We start from the raw sequence: 24,373 nt of genomic DNA, 5'->3' as shown, positions 1-24,373 counted from the left end.
AGACTTTGGAGTGAGCAGCTCAGGTATGGTGACATCAGGGGTCCATCTTTGCCATGTAACCTGTATCCTCAGTAGCCTATGCTGTCAATTAGAACGGGTAGTCTAATTGCCTTAAAATTTTACTGTATTATTCAATAATCCATATTTTTTTCTAGCATCTACTATCCAGGGAAGTACTATTTATCTAATTTTAACCATTTCTGATTTTTTTTTAGAAGTTTGGCAAAAAGTATCCAATTAAAATCGTTCAGCAGCTTTCTCTTTTTCTCTCAGAAATGTGATGTTCTATGGGAAGACTTCCATCAAAAACTAGTGGATGGGTCCTTGCTGACACTGGATACCTATCTGGGCCAGTTTCCCGACATAAAGGTATTTTACTTTGTGTCTATAAAGGGAAGAATGGAATGATTCTATGTATTTATTGGAACGTGGGCAAAAGATAAGTGGAATTCAGAGTCCGCAAGCTGACATCAAAAACGGTAACTTTTCATTTATTTAAGCATAGAAGTTTTATTCTGTTCCTATCAGTTTGAGATGAAATATAGCTACAGAAATCACATTTTCCCCTTTAGCGAACTGCTTCAGCTTTTATTTCTCTACAGACGTCTTTTTCATACTCTAGATATAAAATTGCAAACCAGATACCAAAAATTCCAATCTTTATGTTCCAACCTTCTGATTGTAGAGCATTTGAGGAGAATTTCCATTAGTATAAACTGCAGTCACAAGGAAAGGAGAAACTTCGCTGCAAACATGAGAGCAAGATCTGATTGTTCCTTGTTTACTGTTCAGAGCACACCTGCATATTTTTTCTCTCCTTAAAATCTTCTGGTTCAAATCGAACTGTTAAGATATACCCCTTTCAAATACATTAGCAACTGGGTCTAAAAATATCCTGTCTAAAACATTTGTCTTAACACTTAGATTCATTGAAGGAAACTATATAAGTGGAGGATTGAACATCGTAGATTTTGAATTGACTCAGGAGGTAGAGATGGTTTTAGTCCATCAGGTCTGTACCTAACAGATGGTAGCATGAATAGATCTGCCCCCCAGTTGTTTTTCCTGCTCAAGGAGGAGTACCAGAGAAGAAGAGCTGCCCTTCTCTTCTAGGGTGAAGAAGGCCATGAAACCAACATCCATCCATCTACACTGCCTAAATTAGGTGACTTCTGATGCAAAGCTCCACTTTTAACCTGGCCTGCTTTGTAGCCATTGCCAAACACCAGGACACTAGCTGCCATGATGTGCACTGGCCTTGGCAATGGGACATCGTGAAACTTCTCAGCATTCATATCAACGATGTTGATTTCCTTTGTCCCATACATACATAATACCTCACAACTAGTTGGCCAACATCCAAAGTACATTTTGGAACACGGGGGCACCAGACACAAATCTCAGTGGATCAGACTAGGTCTTGGTGGCAAAATGTCACAGAGAACAAATCTGAATGAAGGATTCCCCTTGATATAACATTTTAGTAAGCCATTGCATGATGGTGTCCTAATTTAAAAGTGTAAGTTGGCTTTTTAAAAGTTTCTGAGAAATTCAAAAATTAAATTGAAAAAATTTTAGAATTCTGTGAGACTGCACACCCTAGCCTCTAGAGAATGCATCTTGGGATATTTTCAGATTATTTGGTAGACAGCCACATTTTGTCTTAGACTTTGCAACATTTATGGAGCAGTCTTAGGATCATTATCCTGCTTCAGAATATCGTTTATTCAGTGGTAATTTAATCTCCATAAAAATCAGTTCCCAATAAATCAGAAGAGAATAGGAGAAAGCTTGGACTTCATACTTGAAAATTTCAAAGCAGTTTGCAACTAGTCTAAATTATTCATATAATACACCTGCATAGTATGGTTTAATGAAGCAAATGAAGGATGCGATTGACCAGAGAAAAACATATTGGAAAAATTGTTCAGTTTCAGGAACAAAAACTTAGCATCATCAAAAAAATTATGGATAGTCTTAGCTTTTATAGTACTGCTGGCCGTAGTTATTTGGAAATTGACCATACTCTCTAAGAGCATACAATTTTAGAAGACAAATGGACACAGAAGTACCTGCATTGAAACATAGATTAAAAAAAACATGATGCAGCACCTGGGTGGTGCAGTGGGTTAAGCGTCTGATTTTTGGTTTCAGCTCAGGTCATGATCTCAGGGTCATGAGATGAAGCCCCACATCAGGCTCCCGGCTCAGCACAGAATCTGCTTGTGGATTCTCTCCTTCCTCTGCTCCTCCCCCGACTCATGCACATTTTCTCTCTGTCTCTCTCTAAAAATAAATCAATCTTTAATTAGATAAATTAATTAAATAAAATTATGGTAGGTGATATTGGTTAGTCTTTTTAGTTTGTTCCACATCAGAAAGGTGAAGAACTCAGTAGGACTTTTGCTTGAGCAGTTCTTTTCTTGAGCTCCATGGTTGAGGTCATGCCCAAAGATGATCCTCCAGTGACTGAACCATCTTTACACTAGAGATCTGGGCATAATGACACCTAGCTGGATGTCTTAAAAATAAGTCAAACAATATGCCAAACAATAGTGTTGCCTGCATCATGCAAAGAGGCTGATAAGATCTTTCTCTCTTTCTCTAAAGTCACATTTATAACATCATACCGTACACATAGGGTTTCAACCAAGACAGATAATTGTGAAACCATTTCGTAGGATAGAGAGCTGAGGACACAGCAGTGTTTAACGAGGAAAGGAAACCATTTGGATATGGAGGGTAGATAGGATAGCTGTTTCTAGTGAAAGATGTTTTTTTCTGTGAAGATACATTTAGATTAGTCTCTGTTCTTTGCTCACTGAATGCAAGGCAGAAATGGTTTAGACTCTATCACTTCGTAAAGTTAGTGCTGAATGATTATGTAATGAATGGGTTATTGATGGAAAGGGAGCTAATGATTAAAAATACTGAGTGGAGAATTTTCAAAGCGTGGAACACAATTGACTTCCTTGACTTCCATTGAAATCAAACAGTCCATGTGTAGTTAAAACGTCAGGCAAATTTCCAAATATTTACTGCCGCTCACCAGCAAGGGCTATGAAATACCATTCATGAGGGAATGATGTTTGAATTTTCCAACTGTGATTGGCAGGGCACCCAGTGTTATAGTTCTTATTATGCAGCACTGACATCTAAAATCAATGTTATAATAAGAGCCAGCTTGTCATCAACACAGGCAGGCTTACAGCTGTGAGCAGTTATTGTAAAATGTAGTTTAGATCCTATCTTGGCAGCCACACCTAAGTACCTACACGTATATTTACAGCAGTGCGCCAAAGTGAATTTTATTTTATTTTATTTTATTTTAAATTTTTTTAATTTATTTATGATAGTCACACAGAGAGAGAGAGAGAGAGAGAGAGAGAGAGAGAGGCAGAGACACAGGCAGAGGGAGAAGCAGGCTCCATGCAATGGGAGCCCGACGTGGGATTCGATCCCGGGTCTCCAGGATCGCGCCCTGGGCCAAAGGCAGGCGCCAAACCGCTGCGCCACCCAGGGATCCCCCAAAGTGAATTTTAAATTGGGGTTATTATTGAAATTTTAAAGAATACAATAAATTAAACTTTTTACTGTATAGGTCAGTGTGCAATGGGAAACCTGAAGAAATTTCAGTTGAACCATTCCACTAAACTATGGCTAAACTAGTAAATTTACTTAATTAGATTTACTACTGGGTGGTTAAATAAGAATTGCATCATTTTCCATATAAAAGCTAAGGTGAATGAACTCTACCCTTACTTAAAAGATTTACTTCTGTTTTCAAGTTTTTCAAATATGAGATAGGTAAGGAAACAAGATTGATTTGTATTTCCAACACAGGTATGTGCATATCAAAGTGAGTGACGGCCTTCAGAATAGGCACGTGGTAAGCCCTGCTCTGCACTGACTTGTCAGTTACACAAGAAAATGAGTCATATTATTTATTTTACTTCTTGTTTTTGAACAACAAAAAAAGATCATCTTGTGTACTCTTCCACATTATTCCCAGGCTTGGAAGTAATTGAATTGTGGCTCCTTTCAAAAAATCACATTCATCTTCAAAAAATCAATATCTGCATCTTGGAAGATACTAAAGAAAACTTCCACACCCTGACCCCTTCCCTGAAAGTCCACGAAGCAGAGCTTTATCAGAGTCACATAGAGTTACACAAGGCCACTGCTTCAAAGAACAGTGTTCCTCTGAAGCTATAGTTAGGCGTTTGCTAAAAATAATGAGCTTTGTCACCTCGTAGGCACACTATACCCACCAAGGTTCCCTGCATGGCTTCACTGCATCCTGCCTAGACTAATTCATCCCATTATCTTTAGGCAAATGTGAGTAAGCTGTGCTTTTTACCAACACCAGTTGGAAGTGGTATAGGTGTAGAGGGTGAAGAGATTGGAAGCAGCCAAATGAGAGTAACTGCCCCAACCCACCTCTCACTGATCCTGAAGGGGGTGTAGAGAACTAGAATAGAGTGACAGTGGAATGATGGAGTAGGTCAGAGAAGTCAAGAGGAGGCTGGGGCTGGGGAAGCAGGTGAGGGCACCAGAGTTCAAGATATAAGGAGGCACTGACTCTTAGTTGCTGACCCTGCACCCATGTGACCCTGAGCAATTCTGGATAAGTTAGAAGTTAATCTCATGCAATTCAAAATTCTCTACATGTAAAATGGGAGTAATCCCTGCAATACCCATACTATAGGTTGCTGAGGATCTGAGTTATGACTGTGTTTGTATGCCACAAGCATATTAGTGTTGCTTTCTTCTTCCTACCACATAAAATTTAAAGGTTTTTAAGGGTCTCAGATTGGACTGGCTGGGCATAACTGGACCACTAGGAGTCTTTTCAAAGAGGCTAGATACTTGGGCCTTACCTCAGAGTAATTAAATTTGCTTATCATTTGCTTGTTAGTTATACCTCTTTTTAAAAAAGATTTATTTGTTTGAGAGAGAGAGAGAGAATGCACTCACAGCCACATGCAAGCAGCGAGAGGAGGCAGAGGGAGAGGGAGAGAATCCTAAACAGATTCGCCACTGAGCATGGAGCCCAACACAGAGCTTGATCTCACAACCCTGAGATCATGACCTGAGTCAAAATCAAGAGTCAGACACTTAACCAACTGAGCCACCCAGTGCCCTCTACTTTTTTTTTTTAAAGATATTTATTTATTTTAGAGAGAGAGCAAGAGAGAGAGAGTATCTCTTTACTTAAGTTTTTAGTGGTTGCTCTGTAATCTATAACATACATCTTTAACTTTTCCTGTGTAACTTCAAATACTATCATAGCACTTTTATATAAACAACATATCTCTAGTCCTTTCTTTGCTTCCTCTGTTACTATTGTCACAAATTTTTAATTTATAGATGTTATAAACCACACAATACATGGTTTTTTTTTTTGCCTTCTCAATTGCCTTTTAAAGAACTTGAAAGTAGAAACCCAAAATCATTTATTATATTTATAACATCTCAGAATTTTATAATTTATGGCACTTACTTTTTTTTTTGTGTGTGAAGCTTTCCTTAGTAGTAAAATTCCAATGATGAAGGTGAATTCTTTCAGCTTTTCTCTGAAAAAGACTTTTAAAAAATTTTATTTATTTATTTAGAGAGCTTGTGAACAGGGGGAGGGGCAGAGGGAGAAGGAGAGAAAGAATCCCAAGCAGACTCTGCCCTGAACACACAGTCCAAAGTGGGGCTCGATCCCATGACCCCGAGGTCATGACCTGAGCTGAAATCAAGAGTTGGATGCTTAACTGACTGAACCACCCAGGTGCCCCAGTCTGAAAGACTTTATTTCACCTTTATTTTTTGGAAGGTATTTTCACTGGGAATATAACTCTGAGTTGGCAGATTTCTTTTGCAGTACTTTAAAAATGTTATGTCATCATATTCTGGCTTGCATAGTTTCTCAAGATGAGTTTTCTGTAATCCTTGCCTTTGTTCTTTATTCTTCTTGATTTTAAGCAGTTAGCTATGAAGTATCTGGACTGGTATTGTTTGGTGTTGATCCTTCTTGGGTTCTGTGAGTTTCTGTACTTTGATGTCTTCATTATTATATAAGTTTCTCAACAATATCTCCTTAAATATTGCTTCTGACTTAACATCTCATATTTTTTGGAAACTAAAATTAGACTATGTCAGACCATTTAATATTGTATTACATGCCTTGTATTCTTGATTCTGTTACTTTTCAACTTATTGCTCTATTTTAATAGGAATAGTTTCTCTTGATGTATTTTCAAGTGCACTGTTCATAGCTGTTTTAAGTGCAATTGGCCATCAAAGAAATATTTCTTCTCTGATACAATTTTTATTTTTACCATTTCCACTTGATTCTTTTTTGACTATTAACGTTTCTGCAGAAACGTTACCCCTAAGTTTATGTCTGTTATTCTCCTTTTCCAAGTGGATACTTTAATATATTAGTCAGAGGCATTTTAAATTTTCTGTTTGGTATTTCCAGCATCTGGGTCATGTCTGAGTCTGATTCTGTTGTTAGCTTTATCTTTTCTCATGAGTTTTCTTGTGTGTGTGTGTGTGTGTGTGTGTGTGTTTCATAATTTTACATTGATTCTCAGACATCATGTATAGTGAAGACCGAAGTAATATTAATGCTTAGAAATGGCATACATTTTTGTCAGGCCAGTGGTGTGGGGGTGCAAATCTATCTGATCATGAACTGAGCTGGATTTATGTTTGTTGGTTATTATTATTATTACTGTTATAACTTTCAGTGAACTATGGCTTTCACATGCCTCTAGAATTGGGCTGCTTAATGCCTTGTGCTTATCTTCTAACATCTATAACATTTTCAGACCCTTGGGTTGAAGTCTGCTTTTTGCCTCTTCTTTGGTCCACGTAGGGTAGGTCCTGGGATGCCAGAGAATTTTTCTCCCCATTCTTGCTGCCCATCAGATTTTAGTTCCTTGTATGCTTGTGGTGCAGAAGGGGCCTGTCTCTCTACACTTGCCCACTCTCTCCAGTGGTAGGCAACTGTCGCTTGTTATTGAGTGATGGACTTGTAATGGGGGCAAGGCTCTTTTTTATTATACTTTCTTGGCCTGTCTTTTTTTTTTTTTTTTTTTTTTCGAGAGGGAAAGAGAGAGACAGAGTTCTTGGCCTATCTTCAGCAAAGTCAGCCTCATATCTGTGATTGGTCTTGGACAGAAGTTCCCTACCCCTGCCCTAGTGGGAACAGACCTCTGCTTGTTAAAGGAGTCAGACTGTGGTTGGAGAAAGGTTTTATGCCCCTCCCCAGTCAGGAGAGATTTTTTTCTTCTATCCTTCCTTGTGTAACCTTGTGTAACAGTGATATTTGCATATATCACAGGGGCCACAGGGTTTCCTAATCCTCTCCCAGGGCCAGATTGGTTTTGCTTCTCCTCCTGTCTGTTAAGCAGTATATCTTTGCTTGGTCTCTGTGGGCAGGGTTTGTTGCCCCCTCCTTAAGCAACCTAAAGCTTTTACCTTGTAAGAGAAAAAGATCCAAGCAATGGGCAGGGGTTGGTGGTCACCCTGTAGCAGCCATAGCTCACCTCATTCTCACTTGCATCTCAAGGGAGTGTCTTGTTGTCTTGTTCCCAGATTTTCTTAAAGCATCCGATGGAAGCTGAAGGAAAGAGCTTACCATAAATGCAATTTGTGTCTTGGGTACCCAGCTTCCCAAAGGGACACATTATAGGCTATTTGGCTGACTTCTTCATGTCCACTTATATGGTGGCCACAACTTCTACTGTACCCTGTTTTTTTGGCACAAATGATTTGTTGTCTGTCTCTTATTCGAGGACTTTGACCTTCTTCCTAAATAAAAGAATTCAGATTATTTTGCTGCCTTGTGACCTTAGGTCTCTGATATAATCAAGAAGACTTATCCTTTTATAGATTATCCAGATTTTTTCTTGTCAGCATGAGAGTGACATTCTGTATTGCAGCTGTCTGTATCCTAAATGGAAATGGAGTCTCTAAGAATCAATATATTTTTAAGGCTCCTCAGGTGATTCTACTGACCCAAAAGATTGAGAAACACTTCTAAGAAAAATAACTTTTTAGGAAGTAAATCTGCTTGGTGGAACTGATGTTGGATGTGAGTATTACTAGAATTATAAAACCAAATCCCAATATCGTCTTCTTCCATGATCTTCAAAATGGAACATTTAAAGATTTAGAATAGAGGCTAAAAGATAGTATAGGTTTATTGCTCCCCTCAATCAGTTTTGGAATTTTTCTGATATCTGCTACAAATTCTACCTTCAACTATTCACGATAAGCCCAATTATTGTTGGAAGGAGATCAGCCTAATTATTATTGGAAGGAGAAATATTGACCTAATGGTTTTTACATAAGGAATTGGATGCGATAGTCTGATTTCCAGGTATCATTTGTTTACTGAAATTCTAGTTCACTTCGATCTCAAATCAAGATCCTCAGTTACTCTGGACAATGGAAGCATTTTATTAGTCAAAAAGAGAGTCTGTAACCATGCATGCATTTCCTTGTCGGCAGAATCGCATTGCAAAACGCAGCCGGAAGCTGGTGGACTATGATAGTGCTCGCCACCACCTGGAAGCTCTACAGAGCTCCAAGAGGAAGGATGAAAGTCGAATCTCTAAGGTAAGATGGATCCCACTGTTGACACCACTCTCTGTATTCTATGACCTGTAACAACTTTGCTTTTTGAAATTAAATACAAGCATGCCTCAGAGATATTGCGGGTTTGGTTCCCAACCATGGCAAGCAAATATTGTAATAAAGCAATCAAATAATTTTTTTTTCAGTTTCCCAGTGCATACAAAAGGTATGTTTACACTATACCGTGATCTAGTAAGTGCATAATAGCATTATGTTTAAAAACACAACGTGCATACCTTAATTAAAACACCATATTGCTAAAAATGCTATTATCTGAGCTTTTAGCAAGCCCTAATCACTAATGACAGATTGTGTAACAAATATGATAATAATGAAAATGCTGAAATATTGAAAGAATTACCTGAATGTGACACAAAGACATGAAGTGAGCAAATGCTGCTGGAACAGTATTACCTATAGATTGGCTTGATGCAGAGTTGCCACAAACTCTAAATTTGTAGAACACTCAGTATTGTGCTGCAAAGCACAATGAAGGAAAGCACAGTGAAATGAGGTACACCTGTACTCCCTTTTTAAAGGAGGTTGGAATTAGGACAGAATTGAAAGTGAAACGTGGTACTTGTGGGCTGCTTTCCAGAATTTTTAATAAGTTTTTTCATGTTATTGGAGAGTTCACATGGCTGACACTGAATCATACACTTTGGTCTGAGTAAACCTTGGTCCCACCAACACAGCAGGGTCAGCAAATGTAATGTGTGCCTACACTTTGTTCTGTGTTTGTGGTCCATATTTGAAGCTCAAAGGCAGATTGAGATGGAAAACCAAATCTGAAATTCTAAGACATAACCTGTGACTGTCAGGGAGTACAGACATGTGCTGGATTTGTAGAATATTCATTTTCTTTTAGAAAACCCATTTCAGTAGCTTTTACTATGTATGCCAGTCACTTACAGATGCCAGCTGACACCTGCTAACTACTCCCTTTGCTTCCAGTCTTGCCTCCTCCTATCTGCCTACACACAGCTGTCTGAATAGTCTTTCTACATCACATATCTAGATCTGTTTCTCCACTGCTTGTCTTTTAATGGCTTGCATTGCCTATAGAAAACACATCTAAATTTCTTAGCGTGCGTAAAAGACCCGCACAACTTGGTTATGACTCAGCTATTTATCCTAAATGACTTTTGAATCTCCTTTTCCCTCTGCTCCTTCTTGCATACACACATCTTAAACTAGAGCTTCCATGACCCACACATCAGTTCCAGAGTAACCACAATAAGAGCTGCCCCTCATGTAAGACCCCATAGGTGCCAGGCACCAGGCACATCCACGTCATCATTTTCTTAATACTCACAATACCTGTCAAGTAGGCATTACTGTCTCTGTTTTATCAGTGAGGTATCTGAGGTGAAGAAAGTTAAAACAATCTCACAAGTTCACACAACTAGTAAGCTGGAATTCTAACCCAGGAAATGCCACCTTTATGTATTGTAATGCCTCTCCACCTGCTTCTTTAATGAACATTCTTCAAGATTCCTTTAGAGTATCACTTTCCCTATGGAACCTTCACTGTTTCTGTACCATCTTTCCCAATAGCATGATCTGCAACAGATAGTAAGCCCTATCTTGTAATTATTTAGACTTCTTGCTAGATGGAGAATTTCTTTGGGAAGCATCCATGTCCAATATCCAGAGCAGAGCAGTATATGGAGCAATATATAGCATATGCTTTTGTGGCCAAAATCTGCCAGACTACAGAAGCAACCATTATAATAAAGTCAGTTTTCATGTCTTAATAAAACTTAATATTTCACTGTTATTGAAAATAATTATGTGAATTTTATTTGTCTTTTTTTTTTGGTTTGTTTTTGAAAGAGAGAGAGAGCATGCACATGCACATGTGAGTAAGGGGGAGGGAGAGGGAAAGAGAGACTCTTAAGTAGGCTCCATGCTCTGCTGGGACCCTGACATGGGGCTCAATCTCACCACCTTGAGATCATGACCTGAGCCAGAATCAAGAGCTGCTTGACAAACTGAGCCACCCAGGTGCCCCCCCCCCCCCGCCAAATTTTGTGGATTTTAACCAGACAAATTTCTGCCCTTCTCAAAATGTTTCTTGGGTGCCATAAAGCTATTTGCATTTTATGTTAATTGCTGTTGTTGTCTATCAAAATGGCTTGTGTTCAATATTTTTAGTGTAAACACTTGTTATGTGTCATTTCTAGGCAGAAGAGGAATTTCAGAAAGCACAGAAAGTGTTTGAAGAGTTTAACGTTGACTTACAAGAAGAGTTACCGTCGTTATGGTCAAGGTAAAGTTGTTTTTGCACAGAGTGTACACATCCCTTTTAGAAAATCAAGAACAGGATATGCCTTCTCTTGTCTTTATTGCCAGTGATACCAAAGTGCCGTCCAGGAGAAGTGTTCTGTTTCTGTGCTTTTCAGCATGGTAGCTACCTGCTGCATGGGTGGATTGTTGAACACTTAGACTATGGCTAGTATGGTGGAGGAACTGAATTTCAGATTTAATTTATTTTGTTTTGATTCATTTAAATTTAAGCTGTACATGGCTCCAGCTATTACATCGATGGCACAATTTTAGACCTTGATAGATTTCTCAAGAGGAGCCCCCAAATCTCAGTTAGAGGCATTAGGAGAACTGCCCCCTAACTTTGAAATTTACAAAGAGACCTTTTAGCTCTTTGGCAGGACTCCCTTTATTCCGAGAGGTCACCTAGTCTTCCAGCTTTGGTGCCAAACTTCTGCTTTCAGCTCCGACCTTTTAACCTGAACTTCATTCCCATTTGAAGTGCTAACTATTCTTCTTGCTATGGTTACTCTGAACTTCCTGTGGCATTAAGTGCATTTTCCATTCTTTGTTTTATTTTCCCCCTCAGTGGTAGAACCAAGAAGTTGTTGTATCAAGTGGGAAGTGGGGCTTATGTGTCTCAGTTTCCATCAGCACCTCATGCTCCCATACCAAATAAACAGAATTGTGCTTATTGTATGACCCTGCTTTAAGGCAAACCCTCTAGCCCAGCTTCCAATCAGATTGGTACTCCCTAAAACCTTCCTACATGGAAATTCTGGAGCCTCTTCATGTCCCCTAAAGTTGTAACCATTTTGAGGGTTAGAGTGAAGTTTGTCCAAAAAAATTGAATTTGTCTCAATTTAGGCATTCTATGTTTATTTTTGCATTACTAAAATACCTAGAAGAAATTTTGGCTAGTTCATGGTAAAATCAGCCTGTAAGGCATTGTCCATTGCAATGTCCAACCATATGGTCACGTCCAACGATAGCCCAAAGTTCAATATGTGTGAAATGAACTCATCGCTCATCTGAACTCACTCATTCTTTCAATATCTGCATCTCTCTTTGTGGTACTATCATTCTTGGGCTCCCAGCCTGCAAGCTGTGGCATCAGCAGCTATCAGAAGCCAGATGACCATGAAAGGAATCAATCCATCCTTTTTCTCTGTGGTCTCCTGGTCTCCTCTCTCCCTGTTCTCAGTGCTATCACCCTTACCTTCACCATCCTCCTGTGGGTTATGATGGTGGTCTTGCCCTCACATTTGTGTCTTCCATCTCTTCCTGTATACCTCTTCATTCAGAAGCTCTACCTTGACATCTCTGTGGTCTTCTAAGGAGCCTACTGTGTGTACCCAAAAAATGAGGATTTTGAGCAGCCTGAATGTATAAAACTTCTAGGGATCCAGATGCGACAGATATCTATTCATAATTTTAATTGAGCTATTCATGCCTATTTAAGATCATAAATGAAATTATGGGTTTTTAAAGAAATATATATTTGCAGTCTTATATTTTAAGAAATACTTGTATCCAAAATCTTTATATCCATCTTTGACATCCATGTCTTCGTCCTCATTAAGGACACTCATCAAGTCAACCAGAGTTCTCCAGAGTTTATAATTTTCCTCAACAGATATCCCATCCCAAGCACAAGTTGTCATTTGCATACAATTTAGACAGTTACCCTGTTCATTTCCCCTCTAGAGGAATTTTTGTGGTCTGAAATGTCATTACTTACTTTGTTGCTTTTAAAACTGATCTGTGCGAGAGCTTAGGTACCATAATGCTCAACACTTCCAATTATGAGATAATACTCCTAGGAAAATTGCCAAAATTGCCAAAGGACAGTTATTATTTGCCTTAATATCTATTGGGTATGTAACAAATTTCATTTCCCAACGTTCTCTGTAAGCATCCAAAACTAGCATTGACTAATGTTCAGGCTTCTGTGTCTGCCCCAAGTAGTATTTGGTCATTCAGTATAAGTACTTGTCAGAGTATCTTGTAATATGAGAGACTTTATAGGAACTTAAACACAATGGGAATATTTGAAGGACAAATTTTGGAGAGAAACTTTTCCCCTTATCTGGCCATTTGCAATCTAAATGCTTCAGTGCTTTTTAATCCACTGTCACTTATGCCTACACTCAAGGCTCTTTCCTTTGTATGTCAATCAGGTCCTGCCTTTTGATGAAGACCTAGTTTAGGCCTCTCTTTATTTTAAATTTTATTTTATTTAAATTCAATTAATTAAATACAGTGTATTATTAGTTTCAGAGGTAGAGTTCAAGGATTCTTCAGTTGCATATAATATCCATTGTTCATCACAACAAATGACCTCCTTAATGCCCATCACCCAGTTACCCCATCCTTCCATCCCCCTCCCCTCCAGTAATCCTCTGTTTGTTTCCTATGATTAAAAGTCTCTCGTGGTGTGTCTCCCTCTCTGATTTCATCTTATTTTATTTTTCCCTCCTTTCCTATGATCCTCTGTTTTATTTCTTAAATTCTACATATGAGTGAAATCATATAATTCTTTCTCTGATTGGCTTATTTTGCTCAGCATAATACCAACTAGCTCCATTCACATTGTTGCAAATGGTAAGATTTCAATTTTTTCTGACGACTAAGTAGCAGTCATTATACACACACACACACACACACACACACACACAAACACACACCCCACATCTTCTTTATCCACTCATCTGTTGATGGACATCTGGGCTCTTTCCATAGTTTGGTTATTGGGGACATTGCTGCTATAAACATGAGGGTGCAGGTCCCCCTTCGGATCACTGTGTTTGTATCCTTTGGGTAAATACCTAGTAGTGCAGTTGCTGGGTCATACGGTAGCTCTATTTTTTACTTTTTGAGGAACCTCCACTTTGTTTTCCAGAGTGACTGCACCAGTTCAGATTCCCACCAAAAGTATAAGAGGGTTCCCCTTTCTCTTCATCCCTGCCAACATTTGTTGTTTCCCGATTTGTTCATTTTAGTTAGGCCTTTCTTTCTGTATAGTGTGTGTTCTTTGACTGGACCTACATTATTCAACCTCAATAATTGTGTATATTTTGTGTGTTTATATGAGAGAAAAAGAGAGAGCTCATTTATTATTGAATACTATTTTCCAGGTATCATTTTGTGCACTTTACACACATAATCTCTAAATATCACAATTACCTCTACCCCCTCTTACAAATGAGGAAGCCAGGGATCCTGCTGGTTAAACACTTTGCCTAACACTGTGGGGTTTACAAATCCTAAAGGTGTCACTTAAACACACTTCTGTGGTACTTCCAGTAAATTTTGATGTCTGTGTATAGGACTTCTCCTTACTGAAAAGGAGACTGTATGCAGACTTTCATAAATACAGTTAAATATAGTTTGTTTTGGGAAGTTGTTTTATAAATACATATGTTTTCTTCCCAGCCATGTTATTCCACCTTGAGATTGAAGTTAATACTTTGTGTCTTCTGTGCCTCCCTCCTGTGGTGAGATGAGTAATGACAGCATCAGTATTTAAGGAATGTGCCACCGCAGAGGTGCCTGTGGAAGAGCCTGAGAGGAAGTAATCACAGATGTAGGAGAAGGCCCAGAAGAGTAGTATCTTAAAAAGCCAAGAATGGGGCACCTGGGTGGCTCAGTTGGTGAAGCGTCTGCCTTTGGCTCAGGTCATGATCCCAGGGTCCTGTGATCGAGCCCCCTGCTCAGTGAGGAGTCTGCTTCTTCCTCTCTCTCTGCCGCTCCCCTCTTGTGCTCTCTCTCAATAAATAAATAAAATCTAAAAGAAAAAAAAGCCAAGAATGGAGAGAATTTTAAAAGTGAAGGAGCGCCAGGAGAATCATTTACACAATAGAGGTCAAGCAAATGAGACTAAAGGGGCATTGCTTTTGGTGAGCTTCCAGCTGATGGTGGGGTCAGAAGCCTGGCTGCAGGCACTGTAGACACCATGGCTGATGAGGTAGAAGCAGTGGATGTCGTTTTCTTATTTTGAGGATCTTGACTATGATGGGCCTGAGGAATAGTTGGCAGCAGATATGGGGTGATGAGAGGGCAAAGAAAGCCTTTTAAAATAATCGTTATCATTTTGAGAAGATGGCAATGACAGCTGCAGGGTGATGAAGGACCGAGAATTTCTGGAGCAAGTGGAGGGTGAGGGGATCAAGAGAAGGTGTTGGTGGAGCTGGGCACCCAGTGGGAACCCTGTGTTGAGAGGCCCATGCTTGCCTAATAAGCAAGAAGCTGAACCTGAAGGGGACACTAGCCTGGAAGAAAAAAAGCCATTGATTTCTGAGACAGATAGAGAAAAAAATCAGCAGGTGGAATGGAAGTGAATGAAGGAAGGATCTTGTGGTCTAGGACATGAGGTGAGGGAGGAGACCCTTGAATTTTCTCGTTTTGGCTGTGAGTGATGGCAAGGTGCAGGGTGTGCAGCAGAATGCACGTGAATAAGCACATTGGGGTTATGAGGTCGGTGAGTTAGGAATTAGGGTTTTGCCTGGCCCATCCTGGGGACCTGGATATCCACTGTGTGAGTGTGAGGACTTGGTGAAGGGGGTAGAAAGGGACACGGTGAGATGTGTGCCATGTGCACAGTGGCTGGGGTAGGGGGCCGGGAGGTTGTACAGGGACTGGATACATGTGGCATGAATCTCAGAGGATCAGAGGTGAGATAGAGGAAAATTCTTCCTTCCCCACTCCATGCCCCTGGTAAGTGAAGATGGCAGAGGATGCTTCCTCCACCACATGGGGCTCCGGGGAAAACAGGGATCCCACCCCACTCCCCCCAGGCTTCCTTTAGGGCAGAGCCCAAGGGAGAGGGTCCTGGCCTGCACTCTGGGGCTGGGATAGCTCGGCTGTTCATCCTTTCCACTGTTTCCAAGGACAAAGATCCATCTCAATAAAGATAGCTAACCACAAGAGGCCTGAGGACGCCTCAGAGGAGTCCTTCAGGGAAATGCTAATGTCTCAGAGCCCCTTGTTGATGAAGAGTTTTTGAATTGAAACCTCCCAAACAGATAATATCCCATTCACAGCCTGGTACTCTGTGGATGTAGGTCTCCCTGCGGGTGACGGCAGTTTTCTATAAGCCAAGGCTGTAGTCACAATATGCTCTTGCAGTGGGAGAGTAAACGCTTATTAATTAATTAATTAATTCATTCATTCATTTATTGAATATTTACTGTGTGCCTGCTCTACCAGATGCTGTATTAGAGGCCAGGTCTATGGTTGAGAATGAGTCAAAGGCAGTCCCTACTTAGAAAGAGTCTCCAATTCCATACGTTGAAGAAAACCATTCTCTGATGAAGTGCATCAAAAATGTTCAACAAGTTTTTTCTAAGTTAAATACATCCTAGTTGCCTTAACTTCTAAAATAAACCATAAAAATATTAGAAAGTTGCTTGATACTTTAGTCATTCTAAACAAGGTATTTCTGGCACCACATCAATTATTTCTTTAAAGAGTATTCTTTTTTTTTTTTCCTAGAGAGAGAAAGAGAGAGAGAATGGTACTCGGGGGGGGGGTGGGCTGGGAAGGGACAGAATGAGAGGGAGAATCTCAAGCAGACTTCCTGTTGAGTGTGGAGCCTGACGCAGGGCTTTATCTTACAACCCCAAGGTCACGACCTGAGCCGAAATCAAGAATTGGACGCTTAACTAACTGAGCCACTCCGGTGCTCCAATAATTGATATAAGCAAGATTGCTATATATCAGAAAACAAAATTTAAAGATAAAAGAATAAGAATTCATATTTTTGCTAAATATATCCAAGAATCAATATATTTAATAGCAATTCCCTTACAAATAAACAAGAAAAAAACAAGCACTATGAAATGAACACAAAATATGAATAGGTGACTCACGAAAGAAGAAATACAAATGGCTAATAAATAAATGAAGAAAATAGTATCCACTTTAATTTAAGGAATATAAATGTAAAAGTCAGCAAGCTTCTAACTCTTGCCTTCAAATTTACAAAGGTGTTGTATAAGTTCATCCTGAGAGCTGAGCGAGTATAAGGACCCAGCCTCTTTGGGAACAGCTTGGTACTCTGCTCATCAAAGCTTCTATCGTCTGTGCCTCTCACACAGCATTTATATTCAAGAAACTTATTCTAAGGAAATAGAGATGTGCACCAGGTTTTAATCCACAGATCTTCATTAGAGTTTTGTTTATCATAGTGAAAAATCAATGAAAATAAAAACAATACTCACCAATGAAGTTCAACTACACCCTACGCCCCTCCTCCATCTATACCCCCATCCATCTACATCCCCCCATTTCTCATCCATCTATACTCCCTCCATCCATCTACACCCCAACACCCATCTATACCTCCCAGTCCCATCCATCTACACCTCCCCATCCATCCACCCCCCTGCCGCATCCCTCATCCATCTGCTCCTGCATCTATTTAAATCTGACCCTTCTTCAGGACAGCCTGAGTTTATCTTCTCCAGCAGATGTTCGCAGCTGGCACAGGGCCTGTTAATTCCCCTCTCTTCTCAGTGTTTAAGCTGTTTCTGTCCAAATCTATTCATTTTTGATATTACATTGTGTATAGTCTTTTATGGTAACTTTACCATTCACATGCTGTGTTGAAATCTGCTTCTGTCATTCACCAGTGTGACAGAGCATGTGTTCACAGTTCTGCGCTCAAGTGCTCCTCTACCTGGACGGTTCATTCCTGGAGCCTCCATAGCCCACCACTAGGCATGAACCCACAGTGGTTACAGCCTTTGCTGAGTAATTGAATGAGGGAAGGTATGAGGAATGATGGGCTTATGGGAGTCCTAGAGAAGGGGTCCTGGATTGGCACTTGAAGTGTGCCAGGAAGACTTGCCTGCAAACAGTACAGTGAGCTGGTCCCTCTGCAGTGAGGTCTGAGCATCTGCAGTCTCTCCTCCCATCCAGCTGCTGCTTTAGTTAGCTTCCTCCATTGCAGGTCCTCTCCATTCCCCTGTCTCAGATATGGCTAGGGCAGCAAGTAACCATGGCCTGCAAATGGTCTGGAAGATCCTCTGCCGCAGAGCACAGGTCTGCCTGCCTCACTAGGCTCTCATCTCCCAGGCTTCTGTTCTGGCCCTCCCAAGTAGTTGCTATTTCTCCAATACCCTGTGCCAGAATTTTCTTCATTAATATATGGATGTGTATCTATCTATCCACCTATAGATAATATACATACAGACACATAAACACACTATGGAATTTATTCAGCCATAACTGGTGGACACTGGGATTGTTTTCATATCTTGACTTTTGTGAATAATAGTGCAGTGAACATGGCAATGCCTGTATCTCTTCGAGATCTCACTTTCATTTCCTTTAGAAATATACCCAGCAGTGGGATTGCTGGATCCAGTGGTAGTTTTATTTTTGACCTTTTGAGGAACTTCCCATAGGGTCTGCACCAGTTTACGTTTCCACCAACAGGGCACAAGAGTTCCCTTTTCTCCACATCCTCACCAACACTTGTTATCTTTTGTGTTTTTTTTTGATGATAGCCATTCTAATAGGTGTGAGGTGATACTGCATGATATCACTTAGATGTGGAATCTGAAAAAAAGGGCAAAACCCTAGAAATGGAAAGTAGAAATGTGGATGCCAGGGGCTAGGAGGTTGGGAAATAGGGCAAGGTTGGTAAAAGGCACACACTTACAGCTGTAAGATGAATAAGCTCTGGGCATCTAATGTAAAACATGGTAGCTGCAATTGATAACCTCTATTATGTAATTGAAATTCGCCAAGAGAGTAGAAATGTTCACACACACGATAAATATGTAATTGAAATTTGCTGAGAGTAAAAATGTTCACACACAAGATAAATGTATGAGGTGATAGCTGTGTTAATTAATTAGATTGGGGGAACCCTTCACAATTGTATACCAGGTCACCACAATGCATGCTTTAAATATCTTACCATTTTATTTGTCAGTTAAATCTCAATAAAGCTGAAAAAAATGAAGGAAACTCAAATCAACTAGTCTTATAAAGTTAAAGAAAAAATTAAGTGGAACCTGGTAGGAATTTAAAGTACAGGTTAAGCCATAGAGAAAGTAAGTCTTACTGGTGGGCTACATATAGTTCTTTTTTTAAAAAAATATTTATTTATTTATTTATGATAGACATAGAGAGAGAGAGAGAGGCAGAGCCACAGGAGGAGGGAGAAGCAGGCTCCATGCCTGGAGCCTGATGCGGGACTCGATTCCGGGACTCCAGGATCGCACCCTGGGCCAAAGGCAGGCGCCAAACTGCTGAGCCACCCAGGGATCCCCCTACACATAGTTCTTACCTATTATTTTCATCTCTGAATCTCGATTTTTATCTTTTATTTTGTTAAAATTCTAAACCACCTAATTTCATCAGAAAGCATGGAAATAATGGTATTTGTGCATAAGCAGGATTTCTTGGCAAACAGTGCATGATTTCTATTGGTTTTCCTCCTTTTGGTTTCAGATATGGGTTCTCCACTTACTAATTGCAAGACTTTGAACAGTTAATCTCTCTGTGCCTCCGTCGACCAGAATATAAAGGCTCACTACCCTGGGGGTGGTTACAAGAACTATGTGAGGGAACGTGTAAAAGTGCTTAGATGGCAACTCTTTTACCAGCTTTAATGATGATAGAACATTTGTTCATCTCTGCTTATTGGAATCCTGCTCACGCAAGGCACAGTGAAACAGGAAACCCCCCTCTTCTCTATCCTTTCTGTCACCGTTTAAAAATTTCATTCATTTCTTTGAGAGAGAGAGAGGGAGAGAGAAAGGCAAGCGCAAGCAGGAGGAGGGGCAGAAAGGAAGGGACAGGGAGAGAGAGAATCCAAACCAGACTTCATGCTGAGCATGGAGCCCCATGTGGGGCTCAGTCCCACGAACCTGAGAGCATGACCTGAGCCAAAACCCAGATCAGACACTTAACTGACTGTACCACCTGGGCACCCCTCATATCATTATTTAAGTAAGAGGGATCCAACCGTGTACAGGCACATTCTTACTCCCCAATAAGAAGTAGTCATATTACAAACCCCTCCAGTCTATATTTATTCCGTATATCCAACCTATCTAATGTTTCTGGCATCCGAGTCCTTATTTGGGGTTTGGAATCTAATAAGCCAATCAGGATCCTGGAGTTATTTTTGAGAATGTCACTGAAACAAGAACACAGATTAAATCAAAATAATAAGGGACTAGATAGATTCTGAAGGATTGGATTAATACAGAGTCCACAGAGCCCTCATTTAATGCAAAGGGAGCCCAAACAGGAGGTACCAGCCTGAATCCACAGTGCTGATGCGGGTGCTTACTATTAGGGACCTAAAAGTCTCACATCACAGAACACCCCCACCCCATGGCTTCGAAACATGTTTGAGATCTTGTGCTTTTATTTGCTCAGTGAATGCACACTCTCACTTTAGCTGATGAATTGTCATTGATCGGTGGGTTTTCTACTTCCCCCATCAAACACATTTCAGAATCCAAATACATGGTACCCAAATGAGACCATGCATATGTTATGAAAATTAATGATAAACGTCTCTATCTCCAGCCCTTTACAGGACATGCATCTAAAACACAAACTCTTAGGACAGAGACTTCCAAAAGTCTCTCTGCACTAGCAGCTTCAGTGTCACCTAGAGCTTGCTAGAAGTGCAAATCTTCCATCCCTACCCGAGACCTGCTGAATTGGAAACACACTTCCACCTGCACGCCTTAGTGTGAGAACCACTGTCTCCAGGCGTCAGCTGCATTAGGAGAGGTTATGCTCTGTGCCCGCAGATTCGGGGCAAGGTTACTCAAAATTATATTAATTAATTTTATCGCCGTCCCTAATGCATTTTTTCGCCATTGAAAGTAAAGTTTTGCTGACTGGTCTTTCCCTACTCTCCTTTCTTTCCTCTTTGTGTCTCCACGTGGTAGACGGGTTGGGTTTTACGTCAACACTTTCAAAAATGTTTCCAGCCTTGAAGCCAAGTTTCATAAGGAAATTGCCGTGGTGAGTAATGATGATTATTTTTAATTATGGAATATGAAATAAATGAACTTTTTTTTTCTTCTGGAAGCAAATGAAAGGATGTAGCCTTGTCACGTGTGTGTTTGTTTTCATAGAGTGTTACTAGGCTTAGTGCTATTCCTGCAGTGTTTTATAGTGACCACATAGTTCTCTCTATTTTGTACAGATTTTATCTCTGGATGCACAAATAGGCTCTCAGGAATCACGGCCTGTTTTCATTTCTCTTCTGAAATGCTTTTTCTCCGTGTCACAGTTGCATAGTCTTATTTTGTTTTGTTTTCTGTCAGCTTTAAAAGTTGGCATTCGGGCGACACTTCTTAGGCTGAGGAAAAATTGGTGTCAGAACATTCAGACAATCAGCAGTTCTGTCATCAACTAACGTCTTGGATGACTTTATCTCTAGCAGAGTCAATGGGAGCAGTAAGATTTTGTTTCCTCTTCTGTACGCTGGTTAACAAATATATTTTGGGTTTTCTTTTAAGGTTTATTTGTGTTTGTGGCCTTTCAATCTTGATGTGAGTTTTCAATTGCCCCTTTGTAGAATTTAAGTTATTCTGAGACCATTTACACTATTGTAAGATTCTCGGTAGACAATTCCTTCCTTGGGGCAGTAGCCTGGATTGGCACCAGAATGACTTACAGCTCATAGACAAATGGTCTCTGTCCCTTTAGCTTTGCCACAAATTGTATGAAGTGATGACGAAGCTGGGTGACCAGCATGCTGACAAGGCCTTCACCATTCAAGGAGCTCCCAGGTAGGCCGCCTTCATCAGAGCCAAGTCATGTCCGTTCACCTTTAACACAATGCTTGTTGCAATTTCTGCTGTCTGCACTGGCCTATGCTATTTTACTCATTCTAGAAAAATCTAAAACTAAGAAGCCTTTCCACATAGAAGCTGATAGCAGCCTCAGTTCTGTGCTTTTACATTTACCTTGAGCTTTCAGATTTACTCATTGTGAGCTTCCATCGTGGTCACAATAGAACTATCTGCCTTGTTCATTTTACATGGGATCTGGGATTGATCTGCCTTGATCATTTTACATGGGATTCAGCAATGGTGTAAAAGTTTAACAGACTTTCTAGTCGTGCAACTGTTTACTTTCTTTAGAGAAGAAAGGAATTTCCCAGACTCACAATACTGAGTCCTTAGACTTATCATTGGTGCTGGCATCTTTGATGAATCCATTTTGGGAAAGGAAAGAGGATGTAGGTGAGACCTCACCATTATCTTGCCTCTTAACTTGACCTCATGAACACTGCATTGTTTTGATTCTGTTGTACATCGTTATTGTGAGTATGTCAGTCAAATACACCAAACGCCCAGTGATCCATGAGTTAATTGTCTACCTTTTCAGGAGTTGGCTTAACACCAGCTTTCTCCTGTGATTTTGGAATCCCTCTATTCCATCCTTCTCAGTACGTACTCAAGGAATGCAGGCTAGTGAGCCTTGGGCTGGAAGTCATAAGATCCAGCTTTCAGGTTTATGACTCTGCAGTCAACTTACTTTTGCCTTCGTTGAGTGCATCCAATTAATCCTCTGGTTAAAGATCTTCTTCTTTTTTTTTTAATCAACAAAAAAATATAGTATCAAACTAAATGGCTTGTAAGGTAATATGCAGTCCTAATATTCTATACTTGCATTTTTAATGTCATCAACATAAACACTCATACATACACATTTATAAAAACGCTCCTGCACAGGTGCTGCCATCACCATATGTTCACATCTCTCTGGAGAGAGCTAATTTTCATATTTGATATTCTTCATATTAATCACATTCATAAGAGTCTCTGCTCCATGAAATAAACATCTAGTATCTCTTATTTCTAAGGGAAAGAACATCCCTAAAAGAATACATGAAAGGACTACTGTTTCCAATATTGTATTTCAGCATCAGCTTCAAACAAAGAAAAAAATTGCAATAAGAATATCAAAATGACATCAGGTGTTTTAGCCGTGACAAAAATTAAGGGGATCAACAAAATTAAGGGTTCTTCCTCATAGAGACATGAAAGGGACAGCTGTGTCTGAAAACCTCAATATTGCTGAATCAGATAAACTGAGGAAGTGGGGCCATGGCCACTTAACAAGTATTCCTTTCATTTTTTTTCATCATTCGTCTGCAGAACAAGGTGGTAAGTGAGCTCAGTGGACTCTCTACTGAGCACAGATTGGGGCTGTGCTTCCCAACAGAGGCCATGATTGCTGGCACATAGCCTCAATCATGCGGCCCATCCATGCTCTCCACAGGACCCATTCCTTTGAATATGTAGACCCTGCTGTGGTGTATGCACTTGTTTATTTTCAGTATAGAGCTTGCTCCCTCAATCTGTAGACATTAGAAAGACTTAGAGAGTAAGATGTTATCCCAAATGCCCTCCTGGTCATTGCATTTGAGCTGGTCCCAAGCATCTCACCAGGTGCCGGGAACACAGTGGGTTCTCAGGAAACATTACTGACCTTCTGCCTTCACACGATTGGTTTGGACATGTCAAGGTGTCAGATATGAGTCATTGTTTTATAAGGTGTAGAAAGAGGAACAACTAATGAATTTGTTTCCAAATATCAGAAATGACTCTTATGAAATCTTACTTAACACTATCCTGAAGATGCCTTTAGCATAAAATTAATAATTTTCAGGGTAGGTAGTTTTTCTATGGATTATGACAGAGCAAGATTCTCTCATAAATCAAAAGTGAAACTAGTTCAGCTAAGTCAGCTTATATACGGAAGATTTCTCCAGCATCTTTTTTGGCACCGTGGAAAGAACAGGGGGTTTGCATCCCCAAGGCCTGAATTCATATCCACCAAATTGCTGAGTGACTTTAGGTGTTTTTAACCTCTCTGTACTCCACTTTACTACCTGTAAAGTGAGGACAAAGATGCATGGGTATTGTGATGGTGGGAGATAGTATGTACCAATGGGGTCTGGCACACAGTGGGCAGTAAGTGCCAGTATCAATAACAACCAGAAGGGGGCTAGGTGACAGACAGAACCAGTTGTGCCTCAAAGATTCCTCTGCGATGGAGGACACCCTGGAGAGGAAGTGCTGTTCTTTAGAAGGCCCGTTGCTGACTCTCATGTGTTTACCTAGTGATTCTGGTCCTCTCCGCATCGCAAAGACACCGTCACCACCGGAGGAGCCTTCACCCATCCCGAGCCCGACAGCCAGTCCCAATCACACGTTGGCACCTGCGTCTCCTGCACCAGCAAGGCCTCGGTCACCTTCACAGGTAGGAAGAGATCATATACACTGGGGAGAATGGAAGAGTTGGTGGTGAAGTGACCTCATATGGGATAATCCCATGGTGCTGGGGTATTAAAAGGAGTTTCCGGCTAGGGAGACCTAGAGGCTGTAGGCATTGTGATGGGCACTAGGCAATCAGCTTATTTCTCCAATTTGAATTCCTATTTCCTCATATGCCCAATGTTTCAGTGTGTTGAGAC

General features: G+C 40.3%; 1 protein-coding gene across 4 annotated transcripts in view; it reads left to right on the top strand.

Moving 5' to 3' along the window:
• Positions 1-24,373, top strand: part of AMPH (amphiphysin) — a 220,300-nt gene that overhangs the window by 141,214 nt on the left and 54,713 nt on the right. For all 4 annotated transcript variants that reach the window (XM_072760037.1, XM_072760034.1, XM_072760036.1 and 1 more), the window contains exons 5-10: positions 274-369; positions 8,512-8,619; positions 10,824-10,909; positions 20,829-20,904; positions 21,595-21,677; positions 24,021-24,159. In XM_072760037.1, coding sequence (XP_072616138.1) covers positions 274-369; positions 8,512-8,619; positions 10,824-10,909; positions 20,829-20,904; positions 21,595-21,677; positions 24,021-24,159 — 588 coding nt within the window. The remainder of the gene's footprint in view (positions 1-273; positions 370-8,511; positions 8,620-10,823; positions 10,910-20,828; positions 20,905-21,594; positions 21,678-24,020; positions 24,160-24,373) is intronic.

The sequence above is a fragment of the Vulpes vulpes genome, chromosome 5 (genome assembly GCF_048418805.1).
Source record: "Vulpes vulpes isolate BD-2025 chromosome 5, VulVul3, whole genome shotgun sequence".
NCBI lineage: Eukaryota > Metazoa > Chordata > Mammalia > Carnivora > Canidae > Vulpes > Vulpes vulpes.
The sequence above is the reverse complement of the archived record's forward strand: the minus strand, read 5'-3'. Positions and strand labels throughout refer to the sequence as shown.